Source organism: Rousettus aegyptiacus, unplaced genomic scaffold (assembly GCF_014176215.1).
Source record: "Rousettus aegyptiacus isolate mRouAeg1 unplaced genomic scaffold, mRouAeg1.p scaffold_m13_p_5, whole genome shotgun sequence".
NCBI lineage: Eukaryota > Metazoa > Chordata > Mammalia > Chiroptera > Pteropodidae > Rousettus > Rousettus aegyptiacus.
Genome location: NW_023416308.1, coordinates 28213389 through 28232851, shown reverse-complemented (window position 1 = coordinate 28232851; position 19463 = coordinate 28213389). Strand labels below are relative to the sequence as shown.

The following is a 19463-nucleotide window of genomic DNA, read 5'->3' as shown; positions in this document are numbered from 1 at the left end:
GGAACATGAGAAGAATGGTTTTAGGTGGGCATGAGGCTGTGCTGTCAGTCCCCATAACTGAAATAGGTGAGGGGACTGTAGGACCTGAGTGAGATGGCAAGACAGAAAACGTAGCCCACGTGTCCACTAGGAAGGAGAGGGACTTACCGGCTACCTGGAGCGTTACCCTGGGCTCATCAAGAGTGAGAGGGGTCCCCGAGTCTGGGCCTGTCAGTCATCCGCTAACCTGAGAAGTTCCAGTGATGGTGTTGCCTGACTGGATGATCCCCCATGTGGAGGCGCCGCTGACGATCCGGTCATTGGGCAATCAGATTTCCAGTGGCCCGTCTGCCTGCAGATAGGGCTGGGCTTCGAGGGAGCCGGTGGGTTAGGGCACTGACGGGCCTAGTGGCCTTCATGGCCTCATTTAAAGCATGCCCCAGAGCAGGTTGATTTTGGGTTGACCCCAGCTCCTGGGCCCCTGGGGCCCTGCAGCCTCAAGGGAGCTACCAAGGCCCTGGGTTTGGTGTGCCACCTCCTGGTGGAGATGAGCCTGGTGGCAAGTTACAGCCGTCTCCTCAGGCATTGGAAACTTTAAAGGCCATTTTCACCAAATCCTGAATAGGGGTTTGAGGGCCTCCTCAGCCTTTTTTAACTTCTTTCTGATATCTGCAGCCGATTAGGTAACAAAGTGGGTGGTTAGTACCGTTGCGCCCACTAGGGAAGTTGAATCTAGACGGGTATATTGAGTAGATAGCGAAAATCTTTGATGTAATTAGTGGAGTTAGAAGAAAAAGATCCTAACCGCTTTTCTATTTGAGAGAGATCCTGTAAAGAGAAAGGAACGTGGATTCGGATGACACCTACAGTCCCAGTGACCTCTTGAAGAGGGCAGAGGAGATCAGAGTCGGGGGCAGGGGCAGAGTGAGAGCTGGAATGGGCCGAGACGGGGGATGGAGCAGGTAGAGGCGGAGGAGGAAGAGAAGGGTATTCGGGTGAGTGGTGGAGTCTGGCGAGACGGGGGCGGCAGAGGAGGAGCTGAGGGACTAGGGTAGGGAGGCTGCGGGGTAGGCCGAAGTGGAGGGGGAGAAAGAATTTCTGGGGGATCGTTGAGAGGAGAGGCAGATGAGTTGGTTGCAGCTTCACCTTCTGTGTCAGGGGTCAGTGAGGTAGAGGCTTAGGGCCGGCCTCCCAAGCTAAGAGGACCTGAGCAGTGGAGCATCGAGAGCAGAGGGAGGGACGGGAGCAGAGGGAGGGACGGGAGCGTAGATCCCAATAAAGGCTTGTACATATGGAATTTCAGCCCACTTTCTCCTCTTATGACAGTTAAGTGTCTAGATCTGTCAGAGTTTGGAAGTTATAAGTGCCTTCAGCAGGCCACTTAGATTGATTGTCTAATGGATATCTAGCCAGGCTACGGTGGAGTAAAATATCAGTCTTTTACGTTTTAAATCTTGAGGCCTAGATGGCTAAAATTTGTTAAGAGACACCCAAGCGGAGTTTGGGGGTCCGATTTCGAGTTAAAAGCTCCCATGGTCTCAGCACCCAGGTAAAACCCGAGATCACGGGTCCCCAAGACTCTGATTTACCCCAACGGCAGAAAGGACCGTGGAAAGTTAGAGCCGTCTCTCGTAACTTTACCAGGTTACAGTTACGGACAGATAGGAAAGACTGGGGCCCTGGCGGGGGGCCTGGCCCGGAGAGTGATGAGACCGAAAGGAAACTTACCCTATCTGACAATAGAAGGTGGTCAGCGAAGGTCCTGGACGAAAAGAGAGGAGAGGCTCCTGAAGGCCTCCCGGAGGCTGAGGGACACAATCTCCTCCCGGGTTTTGGCACCAAATGTAAGGTAAATGCGTGATACACTGAGAGAAGTTTTAAAAGCAAGCCTTTATTGGGAGAGCGCTCCCAGGCGAGGTTCAATGGTCCAGAGAGGAGAGGGGCCAGAGAAGTCTCGCTCCTACTGGAGGGTATAGTTTTTATAGGGTTAAGTGGGGCTAGGGTATAGAATGGGGAATGTCAGTTGAGCATCCGGATTAGGGTGGTGGCGGATTAGGGTGGTGTGGTGCCAGGGTTTTAGGGTCGGCCCTTGCCCCGGATTCAGATGCCAAACTGGGAAGCTTCCAGGCAGCGCCCCTCCACACCCCCCCCCCCCCCCCACCTAACAGTATTATGTAGGAAAACAGAAAGGAGAATAATTTGGATTAGAGAATAATTTAGTGGATGAGGTTTTTTAGGTGTCCTTTCTTAGATAACCTGAGAGATGAGTACCACTTATAAGTTGTGTGACCTTGGGCAAGACTCTGGTTTTTTGTACGCGATAAGGGACAGTGTTTTCTTGATCACATCACTAGGTTTTTGTGAGTATCAGAATTACAGTGAGATACTCTGTGAAAATTTACCATACAGTTGTCAGGTAGAGAAAGGAAATGTGAATTACTAGAGTTTAGTTTACTAGCCGACTTCAGAATAGATGGTCTTCAAGAGTTTTTCGAACCTTGAGAGTTTCTGAATCTTTGAAATTCCTGTAAATGCCAATGGTTGTTTCAAGTTATTTATGTTCTCTGGCACAAGTATTTCTCTGGCCCTTCATTCTTTTCAGCAGTTAATAGCCAATGGCCAGATTCTTCTTTACTGTGATAGATGTCTGCACTAGATAGTCAATTAGGGAAATGTTCTTAATTTCAGAGATGATAGCCTAGCAAAAAATGTCAACACCACCATAGGAATTGTCCCATATTGATGCACAACCAGGGGTCATGCAGAGTTGAGCATTTTTACCTTGGCGTCATTTCCAAAATGTTTCGAGAAAGGTATTGGTATCCCCAGATGTTCTGGTTAATGATTTATGTCTGTTTCTTTTTGCCTTATTTTTTCCTCATATTGCCCTTAGCAGACCAGCGATTTCAGTTTATCCAATTCTTCCTCTCTTCCTATCCTTCTTTAAAAATAACTTCTTTTGTGCTACCAATTTCAAGTAAATTAAGTTCTAATTAAAATAATGTTCACCTTAAGGTTTGAATGCTCAATAAGCTTGACAATTTCAAAGATAATTTGTTTTTTAAATTGTCGTTAAAGTAAATCTAAATAGCTTAATAAAGCACAACATATCATTGTTACTAATGAATGTGTGCATATCCCTGAACTATTTTGGGTCAGGAAAAGGATTGATAATCTCAGTTTTGAAGCTACTCTTGAAGAAAACAGCTTTAATTTTTTTCTTTGGAGGATGATGCTGTAAGTGCACAAACTTTGTTGTATGCTCACTTCTTGGAACATGTTGCGCCTGTTTAATGTTACACTATGTAGTTGTTGAAAGATTATAATGCCTCAATTTTCAATGCGTTTCTTGAAAGTTTACTTTCCTAAAATCTATACATTAGGTATAAAATTCTTACCCTTTCCTTGGTTTAATTTTCTTTGTCACTTGTCATCTGCTTTCAAACATGTCGGTGTGCTTTGGAAATAGTAAACTGCTGTGTGCTAGTCTAAGGTGATATTTTTATTGTACTGTCTTTTGTATTTTAAATTTGAAAATGACAGGATGGATGGTAATTACTAGCTGGTTAGTTGACACCAACAGAAAAAATAGTACATAAAGAATTTTTTTTTTCCGTTTGTTCATTTAAGAACTCCTTGCTAGTTCGTAGATTTAGTCGATATTTGTAGAATCTTTTACTATTTTCACTATTCTTTGACTAGGACATTCTGATGCACTGGCTAAATAGTAACAGTATTTTCTTGGGGGTACAGGTGAGATAGTGTAGTTTTCCTTGGCAAATCTATGACCTTTGATATAAACATGTTGGATTTCCACGCTCATGAAGCTCATAATGTATCCCTCTGTGTTATATTATATCAGGAATCCATGTTTTCTCAGATATGCAGCCTATAACAGATGAGGCTTTGACCTTTTGATTCCTACAATCATTTAGTCTCAAATGTTTAAGAGTTGGCAAACTAAGAATGTGATGTATACTAGAATGAGAAGTTCAGTATTCTAGAATGAGATGTTTCTGCATTTCAACTGTTTTCACATAATTGATGATTTATCCCAGGATATCAGTGTATCTTCTTACTGCCCAAGTAGAAGTGATTAATAATGTTTCTGACCTCTACTTTAAGGATGTTCCATAATTCATGCAGCTTTTATGTTGTCTTTCTAAAGTAGTAGGAACTAATTAGAGGCAAACATACTGGGTAGAGTCTTAGTATTAGTCATAGATTGTTTAGATGTGTGCAGGTATTGCCATTGTCCTTAGAAGATTGTGTAGGAGGACATAGAAATGTCACAGATGGCAGTGGAGGATGCAAGAGAAGAGCCCATTTAGGTTAGAAGTCAAACAACACTTGAAACCTCTCAATATGCTGTACCATAGGTAGCTGCCCCACTTTTACCTGGTTAAGTCATTGTAAGAATATATTATCTGTGGCCTTTTGGTTACTTTTCCTTTGTATTTTCTATCATTTTACTATTTTGCTGTTCATTTGATTTATATTTATTTTAGAAGGCTGATAGATAAGTTACAAAACATCAAACTAAAGCAATCAATATAGCTTTTAAGAATTAATGCCTGTAAGGGAAATATTACAGCTAGAGGAACCTGTGGAACAATGACATTGGAAAATAATCAGCAAGATCCAGAATGTTAGAGATTATTTAAGACCTGTTTTTTTTTTTTTCCCCCAACAAATATGTTACAGATAAAGAAGGAGAGGAAACCTTTATATCACAAGAGACTTAAGGGACTTCTTAGCTAAAATGTTATATATGGGCTATTTGTTTCAAACAGGCCAACTGTTAAAAAAAAAAAAAATGGTTCCTGACCACTGGAAAACTTTGTACATTGACTGGATATTTGTGATATTAAGGGATTATTGCTTCATATCTTTAAGGTGATATTTTAATAATTTAAAAAAGTTCTTATGACAATTTTGATTTCTAAAGGAATGGATCTAAAACCTAAGTTCATGAAACATCTTTTATCATAGTTTCCATTTTTTTTAGCATTTATTATAGGTATTGTATTACATACATTCTTAATATATACCATTCCATTTAATCACTTTGATTGCAATATGATTAACATGGTTATTCTGTTCAGATGAGGAAATTGAACTTAAGAAGTCATAATTACTTAAGGTTATAAGTAAGGTTATAAGGCACAGAAGGAATTTGAATTATTTGAGCTTCATTAAATTAAAAAATAGCTAACATTATTTCTAAAATAGAAACCATGGATATTTAAAAGTACTACTTTGTATATTTAACTTGAATACCACTTATAAGAGTGAAACAGTAGTTTAATGAATTGCATATCAGTAAGCAATTATTTCAGTTTCTAAACCTGCTTATCTCTACCACGAGGGAATAGTAGTATAATTTGAAGATTTTAAACTGAAACTTAAAAAAATAGCTTTATTATTTTACAAATACTGTTTGAAACATCATAAAATATACTTTCCATTTGTTATATCTTTTGAAAATGTCAAATGAAAAGCACCCAGATAATAACATTAATGTCTGGCTCCAGCAAAATCAGGAGAAATAGGCAGAAATTCAATTTTTTGATTAATGTATCATTCAAATCTAAATATGTCTGTTTATGTTTTAAAGAGCTACCTATATTAACTTCTTTTTACTTCACTTCCATTTTACTCTTCAAAAGATTCACATTATTATAATTTTTGCAATTGATAAAATTTATCAGAACAAATTTCTATAACAAAAGATAATGGGAAAAATATCTGTTTCCTGAAATAAATTTAAATGAACAGGTAGGAACTTAATTCTCCTTTCTAGGGAAATGAAACTTAAGAATTATTGATACTAGGAGTAGAAATATACTTCTTTTAAATCAGAATAATATATCTCAGATTAATGTTTAGAGGTATGAGTATACCTTTTATTATTTAAGGAAAGAATGAATGTGATTTGAGAAAAAGGTTTCTAATTTTATAAGTAATTGAATGTTCTCTAAAACTTTAGTTATTGTTGACTCCCACTTTTACCATGCCACCCGCCATGGGTGATGGCGTGGGAGCACACAGTATAAGATAAACAGCAGGCTGCTAAAATTACCTCCATCTCAGATCAACACATAGTAGAGTGAGCTATCCAGGTAAGGGTACCAGTAGGTAAAACGATAGATTGAAAACATTCAATTTATTGACATTATTTTCAAGTAGTTTAGTTGGAGAAACTCTAATAAGTTTATGTACAACCCTGAACTTTTCAAGTATACAGGCTTAGTACAGCCTAATCTATCTATCAATCAATAATAGTTCTATAGATTTACTCAGAAATAGTTTTACTATCAAGTGGCCATTTAAAAAGATAACTGTCAAATTTTGTTACTTTTTGACAGTGTTGTAATTTAACCACTATAAGTAGATGCTGTATTTTAGTGGCCTTTAACCTATTGCTAGAAGAATTAAAACTTTTTTCAGACTTTACCTTTATACATGAACAATTATATAGTTTTGATTTATTTTATCTGTAGATTGAAAGCAAAAATAAGTACTCCCTCAGATTGGTGAGGATTTCCTGAGATCTCTAGATCCTACTGTGTCTGGTAAACCAAGTGTTTCTGTTTTGTTATTTATTGAGTCAACCAGTGGAATACTGAAGTTAACACTACTTGGTTGTTGTATGTATCCATGGCTATGTAGATGTGTGAGTTGTTCTCTGTAGCCTCCAACTAATTTCATTTAGTAGAATATGTTAATGTTGATAGTAAGTTCTTTTTTTCCCCCTCTGTGTGAAAGCATATTGAGCCTCCTGAGTGTTGGAACAAAGTATTCCTGGGATGGAGTTTATGAACTTTTGAAAAAGAAAGCGATGTGGGTATGAATTTGACAATAAGTAGGTGTAGTTTCTCCACTTTTAGTCATGGTATGGGCATTAAATTTCTTTATTAATGGGGTACAAATGCCATGGATTTTGGTCCTTCATAGGTTGGAATGAAAAATACCTAGAGAAGAGGATTAAATTCATATTAACTCCTGATGAACAGGTTATAAACCCATCAGGAAAAAAAGTCGTTAAAGCAATTCTATGGTCTTCAGGAATAGAGTCCCTCTTTCAACTTCATAGCCTCAGTGAATGACTCTGCTTTGTTCTTTTTCTGTCTCCTATTCAGTACTTTTTGCTTCTAGATTTTCATTAGCTACTGAAGAAGGGCACAGAAAACAGAACACATGTTGATTTTGAAGTTAAAAACATTTTTAAAAAATTTAGACAGCATAGTCCAAACTGAGAACAAGTCTTGGAAGGTCTTCTTTGGTGCATATGTCAGGTTGGTGGAAGAGATTAGACAGACTGGCTTCAGTGTTCTGTGTAAGAATAGTGTTTACAGTTCACTTTTTGTGTTTGAAAGGGCTTGAGGAAGTGAGGTAAATCAAGTACCACAATAACAGCAAAAGAAGTGATTAAAAGGAAAGGTAAATAGATAAATGGAAACACATTAAGAGTTGGAATTGTTTAGAGGAAAAAGACCTAGATAATCAGATTTAAAAATCAGATTCTTTATTGAGGGAGATAAAAGAGAATGTTTAAAATTAGTTTTTTGTTTATTGTTTTTGGTAAGGGTTATATGTGCATGATATAGTGAAAAACTGTCTCCCTCTCATTTCTCTTCTCTAGCTATATCTTTCTTTGAAGACAAGAACTGTCACTGGTACAGTCCTTCTGTAGATCTTCTGCACATATGTAGTCATGCATGTTTCTTCTTCCTTGTGGAAATGTGAATTGCAGCATTTCATATATACGATTCTACACCTTTATCTCTTTCTTCTTTGCTTAATACTGTGCCTTAGGGTGTGTTCCATATCATGACCAATAGGGGCTGCCTTGTGTTTCTCATTTCCCCAAGTAACTGTATAACATTCCATTCTATAAATATTCCATAATTTAATTATCTAATTTTCTCTTAATGAGCAAGTTAGGTTCTTGCTATTGTATTTTGCATATAAAGCTTACTACAATGAATATATGTTTCTTATTTCCATATATGAAAATAAGATAATATTCTAGAAGGAGAATTGCTAGGCCAAAAATATGTGCATTTTGAATTTTGCTAGAGTTTACCAAATTACTTTGCACAGAGGTTATACCGATTTATATTCCCACCAACATAGTATTTTTGTTTTCCCAAATCTTATTCTAAACAGTTTGTTCAAACCTTTTAAAATCTTTGCCTGATAGAATGAAAAAGGGCATCTTATTATATATATATATTTTGCTTATGAGTGAAGCTAATTACTTTTTATTATATTTTAAGGTTCTTTCATATTTTTCTATTATTATTCTGTTTGTTTCTTTGCCTGTTAATCTTTTGGATTGTTGGGTCTTAAATATTTGTAGAAACTCATTATATGTTAAGGAAATAATGCTGTGTTAAATGTTCCAAATATTTTTTTCTCAATTATTTACTTTTGACATTGCTCATGAATTTTTTTTTTTTAAATTAAAGAAGATTTTAACATTTGTTTGTAGAAAATGTATCATCTTTTATGGTTCGAGGACTTCTTAAAATTATTCTTAAGAGTTTCCCACTGTGACATGATAAAAGCTTTCTTGTGATTTTCTTTTATAGTTTTTTTTTTACATTTAAATCTTTGATCCATTGGGAATTTATTTTATTGGCTGGAGTGAGGGATTAAATTTTATTCCATCTTTTTAAATGATAAAGGATTTATGACATAGATCTCAACAATCCTTTAATTTTTTAAATGATTTTTTAGGCCAAAATGTTCTATTTATTTGTCTTGAGTGGAAATTATTAGACTGGAAAAATATCTCTGTGTAAATTGTTCAGGAATTTTTTCAAATTAGCTGCTATTAAGAAAACTGTTTTCAAAATCCATTCCCAAGCTTGACAACAAATTTTATTCCAAACAGGAATACATTTAATGACCACAGTCAGTAGATTAAAACTATACATAGTTTTGAAGCAGCAAGATTAAAACAGTAACACATTATGTAAATTATAATTTTATAGAAAAGAAAAAAGTATAAATATAGTTGACTAGAAGGTTCATTTTTATTATTTCCAAGTATGAAAATTCAAGGGTATCCTGGTGGATGCCTTTTAAACAATTTTATCTGATCAGATTTAATAGAAAATCAGGGCTGAGCAGTTTGCTGCTACTCAGTAAAAAACAGATACCCATGAATATCTGACATGTCAACAGTTGATACCAACATGGCTGTTTTCTAAATTAACAGTTGTGTTGTTGCCAATGTTATATGGATACTATACTTTTCACTCAATACCCAGCAAGTCATTTTATTGCTGCCATTGGCATCTGTAGTTTAAATTATGTGTAAAAATGTTGTGTGCTTTTTATTTGAAGAAATCGTCAGTGTCTTTTAACTTAGGATACTTATTTTTTTCTTTAAGTCCATGGACAAGTGTGGCAGTGAATGTCCTACTTTGGATACCTGAGCAAAGGTGTATAGAGGAGTTTTTACTGAGAGGAAAGAAAGATGAGTGTAATATTAGAAGGCATGAAGTTGGGCAGGTCCCTAGACTTATCTTCTCTGTAGATTGTGATCTTCCTTAACAGTAAGATCTATAACTGTGTGCCTTTCATTGTCTTTGGCCCAGGAGAACTTTACATATAGTGTTATCCTTTCTAGTTTTCTGTTTACTTAAGTTTGAGATAGCAAAAAGGTATAAACAAGAAAAGCCTGCATTTCGAAAACATCTATTTTCAACTTGAAACTTTGAGAAGAAAAAAATAGTGATTCAATAAATAATAATTAGTGAAAAATCACCTTTATTTAGGGTCTGTGTTTGGTTATGTAGGTCACAGAGCCTGAGGCAATGGGAGGGGTCTGGATGTTACAGGTGTAGCAGTCAGATGAAGTGAGTGTGCTGTGTATGATTTCCTGTCCTTACCCCAACTGTAATTAAGCCAGTGCGTAATAGATTGTGGCCCAGCATGATCACATATCACTTGTATATTGGCCATACACCTGAGTGTACATAAATAGAGCTGAACCACTTGGACATTGGTGTTCTTTATTCTGTGCCTTGGGGTTTAAATTTTTGAACACACGATGGAGACTGAAAGTGAGAACAGCACTTTAGGAGATGACAGTGTCTTTTGGTCGGATTCTGAAATTATCACCCAGGTGACTGACAGTGAAGAGGAAGAAAGGGAAGAAAATTTCAGGTAATTATTGAGTTCCTAGTTTTTTCTCACCTTTGTCTCTTCATTCACCCCCGCCATTCGCCTTCCCATCCTCTGTGTTTTAATCTCTTTTCCAGTAAAATTTCTTTCTCTGGGAGAAGGTTTGGTGCTGAAGAGGACATGTTTCTAGTTGTGTATAGCACTCTTCATTCCACAACTTGCCCTGAGCTTGTAAATGCATTCTAAATGACTCCTTAGAACACCAGGAAGAGAAGGTGTTAGACAGGTTTTGTAGTAGCATTTCAGGAATTTCAAGTGAAGACTCATAGTGAACTAACTACTGCCCCTTCCTGTACCTTATTTGTACCTGATAGATTTGATCTGAGTTTGAATATAGTAGACTTTTCTTCCTCTTTTCCTTAGAGCACGCTTGTGCGCATGTGTGTATATGTCTGTGTCTGCTTTGGTGCCTTATTCATGTGTATGAAACAATTTGATTACCTGTAAATTCATTATTTCGTGGCTTTGATCCTTACTCTTGTTTCTGACCTTGTATCTCACTCCCCTTCCCCTTTTGCTAATCTTCCTTGGTTTCGAATCTCTTGCTGTAACTTCATAATTAAAATTTTTAGAGAATGCCTCCTGATTAAGCAGCTCTCAAAGTGCAATGCTATTGTTGAAGAAAGAGGTCTTACCCAGCTTGTGAAAACAGAACCATTTGTTTATTAATTCTGTTATAAAATTTAGGAGGCTTTATTTTGGCTTTTCTTTTTCAAAGTGGGTTAGCAATTTTTTGGAGGCATTAACTCTCTTGAAGAAGTTTGTATTACATATTATCACTGCCACCCACATGGGTAATTAAATATCTTTTATAATTTTACCTGTGAGTACTTGGGTAGGTGAACATACTATTATTTTCATCAGATCTTGTCTTTATGTTTAATGTTCAAAAAGAGTGTCTGCCTTTCTCAAGTTAAAGGATTTCTCTATCCACAGGTTTTATTTTTTAAAGTACAAGTTAAATGACAAAACAGATTTAATATTAGAAACTCTTGATAACCTGCTCTAAACTTGCTAATCAGTGATTAAAATGAATAAGAAGTATGTTTTAAATTTCAGAGGAACTATTTATTAGCACATGAAATTCTTGTGTCAACTTTCTTATTCTCCCCATAATTATTTCGTATATAATTTATAAAGATCCCCCCCTCCACACACACACCCAATTCTACTGGCACCCATCTGGCACTATACTCTCCCTATAATTTTGAATAAGCCACTTCTTTCCCACAATGTGCCGATGTTACATTCCTTCATTTTTAATATGGTCAGTATCATCAACAATTAGCAGGAATAACGTATTTATTTTGTTAATATGAAAACAGTTTGACCAGTATTAAAACTATGGAAGTTATTTGGGGGTATTTGTCAAAGGAATTTGTTATTGTAATAGATTTGGTACTCTTATCCTCAGTTAACTTGTTAGGCAATAAGAACTTGCCTGGAATTTTCTTTTGACAGTTAAATTTATAAGCAAATCTGTGTAAGATCGAGCTTTTCTTTTCTTCAGGACTGTGTGGCAGCATTTTCATCCTGAGAAACTGAGAATAGTATACGCATTATTTTAGGAAACCGTGATACCAGAGAGCGTTTGTCCTGTTTATGGTGATATTTCATATCTGAATATCATAATGGCTTTTCCAAACCACTTCTGTCTTTAAAATTTGGTTGTGTTTTATTTATAAGAGCAACAAAGAGATCAGGAGATCAGCACACACATTTCACGTAGTGTTTCTCACCTATTCCACAGTAAGACATGAGGAAATGTGGCAGCAGGGTGCTTTCACAACATTCTGGGCACTGTTCCAGCTGAAATGCCGAGCAGAGAAAAATGTGTGTGGGTGTCAGAGGTGAAGGGTTGGATAGGAGGAGTTTTAGCCTGCAGATGCCCAAATCTCTCAGTCCCATCTTCCCTTGTATCTCTATTGTAATTGATTTTATTTATTTATTTTATTTCCATTTTATTAGTACCTTTTATTTTATTCTTATACTTATTTCCCTCTTACGTTAGATTATTGTAATATGTCAAATGACAGATATTTTTGAGGGTAAATTTAACATTTTTCTGTCACTCTCAAATTCTACCCTTTATTTTAACTAATGCTAACAGTTTGTGTATTCTTCTACACACTTGTTTATGTGTATGTGTATGTATACTTATCTATGTTTTTATATAGTTGCAGTTTTTTAATATAAACTTATTCACTTGACAAAATATATCCCGGAACATCCTTCCCAGTTAATAATGCTGCTCTAGTTTTTTGTTTGTGATAGCTATAGAATGCTACATTATTTGTACAATATTAATTCAACCTTTCTTTTGATGAACATATATGTGTTTCAAGAGTTAGGATTTTTATGCTCTTGTTTCTATTTTTAATGTGTTAGTTAATACAAATAATGGTTTCGTAAATACTTTGTATATAGAACCTTGTGCACTGAAGCTTTTATGTCTGCATGATAGATTTCTAAAACTAAGATTACTTCTCCAAAGAAGGTGGAGGTGTTTTTTTTTTTTTTAAATTTAGTAACTTGCAATTCACATTTGTAGCAATTCACATTTCTACCAAAAATATATGAGTCCTGTTTATTTATATCATTTCCAGCAAGACAATGAATTTTACGTGAGAAAAGAAACTTCTGACTTAAGTTAAACTAGATGATTCAATGAACATATTTAAATTTTTTCGGCTGTCTGTTGGTTTATAGCATCTCAGAACTAATGTAGTTCATGAACTTGATTGGTCGATTGGTCACTTTACTCATTCTCTACCTTATCGAAATGATGCCATGTGTTAGAAGATGTTACAGCAGTCCAAATAGGTCACAGGTGCTCAGAATGTGATATTTTATGTCTTCTCATTCTTGTTTTTCTTTCACATCTAGGATGATTTACTTCAGTGGTTAAATTCTTCTAGAAGCCCTTAAAGCTATCTCACAGTTTTCTATTTTTAATACTATGATTATTCCTTTATCTTCTGTAAACATTCTTGATTTGGGGATTTCCAGTCAGTTTTTCTGAGCCTGGAAGGATAGAGAGGTAGCATTAACAATTAACCATTGACATATATACCAGTATCACACTCAGACCTATTTTATGCTCTGTGACCTCTCATAGGCATCTCACTCTTAATGATATATCATGTACAGGACCAAAGAAAGGTGCGTATTTTGCAGAAGAAGATTGTATTACTTTGGAACCTTTTTTGTGTGATCCAGAGTATAGTTTTGCCCCTCCATCCTTTCAATATTAAATATAACTTTCACCAAACATAATCCTTATTAGTATCACATAAATAATATAATTTTAATCAGAATAGTCTGATGTGAACATCGTTTAATCTTACAAAATTTTATGCTGTATTGGAGTATAGCCATTAGCCTAACTGTCTTTATAATCTGTGAGATGAATCTTTTTTAACCATGAGGTATCCTTGTATAAGGCTTTCTTGGTATTTCAGGCATTAAACTCTTTGTAGTGGAATCCAAGGTGAGCCTTCCTTATATTTGTCTATATGAGGTTTTTGATGTTCAAGAAGGGACTTAGAGCACAGAAACTATATAAAACTATATGAAAGTTCCTAATTATCAGGTTGTTTACATAAAGTTAAAAGTTTAAAATCCTATTTTTCCTTAACCTTTGCATTCAGCTTAAACATTGAACTCACTTAGTCAAGTGTATGTTCAAACCTAGTAAATGAGAATCTCTGAAACATTTAAAGTTCTGTTTATAATATGGTCAAATTCTTTTTTTTTTTTTTTTAAAGATATGTGACTAGCCAAGCAAAGTTATGGTTAGAATAATCAAAACCTTTCTAGATATTTAGTTTTAGAAGTTCTGTTATAGATTTTTATTTTTCCATTAATGATTAGCTTCCCTTTCTATGCTCTCATCATCATATATGAATTTTCCCCATTATTATTTGAAAGTCAGATAATTTTTTCCACCCAGGAGTGCCATTTTTTCCCTACCATGATTCTCTCTTTTCTTCGCTACATTTCTTTCTCTTAAGATCCTTGGAATACTTTTACTTCCTCTTTCTGAGTCCCCTTCTCTCTGGATTAGACTTTTGGTACTCTTATTTATCACCACTCTCTCCATCCTCCAACCCTAGTTTTTTTGTTGTTGTTATTGAGATGATGCAATAGTTTTATTTGTCATTCATTCAGATTTAATTATATAGTCAGACCTCAGAGATATCGTAGGTTTGGTTCCAGACCACTGCAATAAAGTGAATATCTCACTAAGGCGAGTCACATGACTTTTTTGGTTTCTCAGTGCATGTAAAAGTTATGTTTATGCTACACTGTAGTCTGTTGAGTGAGCAGTAGCATTATGTCTAAAAAAAAAACAGCGTACGTACCTTAATTAAAAACACTTTATTGTTAAAAAATACTAACTAACATCTGAGACTTCACCTGGTCTTAAGTCTGGCCTCAGTGTGTATGGCTGTTGACTGATCAGTGTGGTGGTTGCTGGAGGTTGGGGTTGATGTGGCAATTTCTTAAAATAGGACAACAGTGAGGTTTGTTCCATCGATCGACTCTTCCTTTCACCAGTGATTTCTCTATAAAATGTGATGCTGTTTGATAACATTTTACACACAATAGAACTTTTTTCAAAATTGGAGTCAGTCTTCACAAACCCTTCTGCTTTTTTATCAACTAAGTTTATGTAATATTCTAAACTCTTTGTTGTTATTTTGATGGACTTCATCATGTCTTCACCAGGAGTAGTTTCTATCTCAAGAAACTTTTGCTCATCGATTAGATGCAAGTCCACATGCATTCAGATTTTATCATGAGATTGCAATAATTTATCCACATCTCCAGGCTCCACTCTAATTCTAGTTTTCTTACTCTTTCTGCCACATCTGTAGTTATTTCTTCCATTGAAGTCTCGAACCTTTCAGAGTCATCCATGAGGCTTGATATTTTGACCTCTTCCCATGAATCATGAATGTTCTTAATGGCATGTAGAATGGTGAATCATTTCCAGAAGGTTTTCAATTTATTTTTGCCCCGCTCCATCAGAGGAATCACTATCTATGGCAGCTATAGCCTTACAAAACATGTTTCTTAAATAATAAGACTTGAAAGTCAGAATTGCTTCTTAATTCATGGGCTACAGAATGGATGTTGTGTTAGTAGGCATGAAAACAACATTAATCTCATTGTATATATCTATGAGTGCTCTTTGATAACTGGGTGCATCGCCAAATAGCAGTAATATTTTGAAAGGCATCTTATTTTCTGAGCAGCAGGTCTCAACAGTGGGCTTAAAATATTGAGTAAACCATGTTGTAAACAGATATGCTGTCATCCAGTCTTTGTTCCATTTATAGAGCACAGGCAGAGTAGATTTAGCATAATGTTTGAAAGCCCTGGTATTTTTGGAATGGTAAATGAGCATGGTCTTTATCCCAAAGTCACAATTGCATTAGCCCCTAACAAGAGAGTCAACCTGTCCTTTAAAACTTTAAAGCCATGCATTGGCATCTCACTCATCTCTAGCTATGAAAGTCCTAGATGGCATCTTATTTATTTAAGATGTTTCATGTACATTGAAAATCTGTTGTTTATTATAGCTGCCTTCATTAATTATCTTAGCTAGATCTTCCGGATAACTTGCTGCAGCTTCTATATTAGCACTTGCTGGTTCACATTGCCTTTTTATATTATAGACACAACTTCTTTCCTTAAACCTCATGAACCAGCCTCTGCTAGCGTCAAACTTTTCTTTTGTAGCTTCTTCTCCAGGGAAGTTCATAGTAACCGAGAGGGCTACTAAGTGACTAATGGGGCAGTGAGCGCTTATGGCATGGAGATGCTGGAACAAAAGGGTGATTCACATCCCTTGTGGAATGGTATGGGATGACGCAAAATATGATCATGCTGCTCAGAATGGTGTACAATTTAAAACTTATGAGTTATTTATTTCTGGTATTTTCCATTTAATATTTTTGGACTGCTATTCACTGGGTAATGGGAAAGTCTACTGTCATAATAAACTTAGCTTATTGTCTTTCTTTAATTTTGCAGCTTTATTCATTCAATGAACATGTTCTGTGTATTCTGACTAAACAGAATTTATGCTTTTAACTGCTAAGCTGACTATCTGCCCTGCTTTGTCTCCTTCCTCTGAAGTGTTTCCTTTAGTAGTCCTGTGATACATGTAGCTTCTGCCTTGCTTCTCTTGGGTACAGACACCCACATTAGGAGCTCTAGTCCTTCTAATTAGTTGTTACATTACTTTACAAGTAATTTTCCAGTTTTTATTAATTGCTTGGGGGCAGATATCTTTTTTGTTGTTGTTGTGAAAAGAACCTCCTTGAACCTCATTTTTTCTTTTTTGGTTTACAAACCATATAATTTCACTCGCTTTTTGTCTTCCAGAAGTCTGTCAATATTCTGCCTTGCTGATCCCACCCATACCATTCTGTTAAGGATTTGCTTTTATTTAGCTTACTGACTTTTCAAAGACTTATAGGAGAATGAGAGATTTGTTCCTCAACGTATGGGCAGTCTTGAATTGGAAGTCCACGGGTAGTTTCATTGCGGCTTTTGGATCTTGAGGGAGAATCTTGGTGTCTGTTTCCCAGTCCAGTGAGTCTCTAGAGATGTGAATGGGTTGCCTCAGTGTCTTTTCAAGCTGGAAAGTGGAGTCTTCCAAGAGAAAGTGGCCTACCACACCCATAGTGACTGAGATGTGTTAATGCATTTCTGGTTTTCCTAACTGCAATACAGGGCTAATAATAGTGTGTCACAGTAACCAGTTAGAAGATATAATGGAAGAAAAGGTGCCATTTTTTTAAATAGCAACAAAAAAGAGTATAGAAATAAACCTAATAAGGAACTTAAGAGCCGAAAAAATGTAATACATTACTGAAGGACATAAAAAAGGTTTGGAACATATGAAAAGATATTCCTTGTTTATAGCTGGGAATATTCAACACCATGAAGATGTTAATTTATTATAAATTTAATGCGATATTTAAAATGCTTTTTAAAAAAGCCTAGATAAATTGATCTTGATTTAATAAATTAACCAAGAGAATTTTGGGGGAAAAGAAAGTAAAGATGGGGGATAGAGGACTAGTGCAAACAGATATTACACTTAGAATAAGTCTCAGTGATTAAAACCTTGTGGTACTGTCATTAATAGAAGGTAGAATGGAAAGTCTAGAAGTATAGTGAAATACATAGAAAGGTTTATGGTATATGGTAAAGATCACTTCTCAGAAACCAGTGGGGGCCATACATACTATTCAGTAAATACTTTGGAGAAAACTGGTTACATATCTGTAGAAAATAAAACTGGAGTCCTACTACATACCGAAGATAAATTCCAAATGATCAAAGATATAAGTGTATTAAATTAAACCATAAAAAATTTAACAGAAAACATAGGGAAATGAAAAGTGTTTTGGATCAGAAAGGCATTTTGAACTATGACTTAAAAGGCAGACCCATAAAAGAAAAGGTTGTGGAATTCAACTACATTAAATATAAAACATCTGCATTATAAAAAAATAAAATAAGCCAGGACAAATGATAACCTGGAAAAATAATTGGAACTTGTACTACAGATAAAGGACTAATCTGTTTAATGTATATATAAAGAACTAAAAATAGATAAGACAGACCAATAACCCAGCAGAAAAATGGGCTGATATATAAAAGCAATTTTTTTTACTGTTGAAAATTTGTCTTTCAGATATATTTGTACATATGTAGAAGGGACGTATTTGTGAAATTTATTGTAGCATTGTTTATAATAGTAAAGCTTGGAAATAATTCAAATATTCATCAGTAGCCAACTGATTAAATATGGAATATCTACACAGTGAAATAGTATACAGCCATAAAAGCAACAGAGAAGGTCTGTATATACTGACATGGAAAGTTCTCCAGGATATATTAGAAAACTATACAACAGTGTGTAGACATATACTTTTTATGTGAGAAGTAGGGTGGTGATAGAGGAATAAATGATTTTCCCATTTTTTATGTAAAGAGTAGCATATTTACATATTGCTTTTATACTTTGCTCTGTGTGGATATATTCTTTAATGTATGTAAAACATATGTATGAATACATGTATATGTACAGGCACACCTCATTTGATTACACTTTACTGATATTGTTTTTTAAAATTGAAGATAAGACCTTACATCAGCAAAAAGATTATATCTCGGTGAAGGCTCAGGTGATAGTTAGAAATGTTTAGCAATAAAATATTTTTTAATTAAGCTATGTACGTTTTTTTAGACATGCTATTATTACACACTTAGTAGACTATAGTATAGTGTAAAAATAACTTTTATATACAGTGGGAAGCCAAAAATTTTTGTGTGACTTGCTTTATTGTACACTTGCTTTATTGCGGTGGTCTGGAACTGAAACCGTGATGTCTCTGAGGTATGCCTGTATTCATAAAGGAAGTCTGGAAGAATAAATAAGGTGGGGGATTTAATGAGTAGGAATTGGGCAGATTGGGGACAGGGAAGGGAGGAAGATTTTTCAAGACGCATCTTTTTATACCTTTTGATTTTGAATGATAAAATGATAATACTTATTAATATTTTTAGTATATCAGGCATTTTCAGTTGGAGGTGGTCAGAACTCAATTCCACTGGATTCAGCAAATCTCTATTTCATTTTCACAACCAAAGCAATTGACTCCGTTAGCGTTAGATGTTCATTTCTTTGTTTTCTGGAAATTCTGGGACTATTAGACCTAATGTAAGCACTCAATAGTCTATATAAACCAACCAGAACAGAACTCTTATATTTAAAGGGCTTTCTAACCTAATTTGTTAATATTCTCTGAAGGTAGGAAAATGTATTACTCTCTATGATAACAGGTAATGATTTTTATTAGTTACAGACTCACATAGACACCTTTTATCTTCAGTTTAACAACTTCAGTCTTGGCTAAAATAGAGAACAGCAGACTTACCACTTGAGATATATTTCAAAGAGCTGTTCTTCTCTCCAGTGGAATTGTGACATATTCTGACTAACTAAATAGCTTTCACAAACATAAACTAACAGAGGCTAGATGCCTGTCTCTGTCAAATATCACCACAATGTCAGACCATAAAAAAGACTTTCCAGCAATGGAGAATAACTTACTGACCACAAGTGTTGCAGAACCATAACCATACTTGGCCAAGAACCAGAAATAAACAGAAACAAAAATTAGGGAAAATTAAAGAAGGGCGAAGAATCATTGTTGCTTAGAATTTATTCCAGGGATCAAGAAAATATATGCCTGGGA

The 19463-nt window shown here is 35.3% G+C and overlaps 1 protein-coding gene across 3 annotated transcripts in view; it reads left to right on the top strand.

The window, feature by feature from the left end:
* The window catches only part of ARHGAP32 (Rho GTPase activating protein 32), a 272991-nt gene that overhangs the window by 82412 nt on the left and 171116 nt on the right, over window positions 1-19463 (top strand). For 2 of the 3 annotated variants that reach the window (XM_036221401.1, XM_036221400.1), the window contains exon 1: window positions 8658-10161. The exons of the other annotated variant lie outside the window; for it this stretch is intronic. In XM_036221401.1, the coding sequence (XP_036077294.1) occupies window positions 10046-10161 (116 nt within the window). In that variant the 5' untranslated portion in view covers window positions 8658-10045. Of the gene's footprint in view, window positions 1-8657; window positions 10162-19463 lie in introns of those variants that run through there. 3 annotated transcript variants of the gene reach the window in all.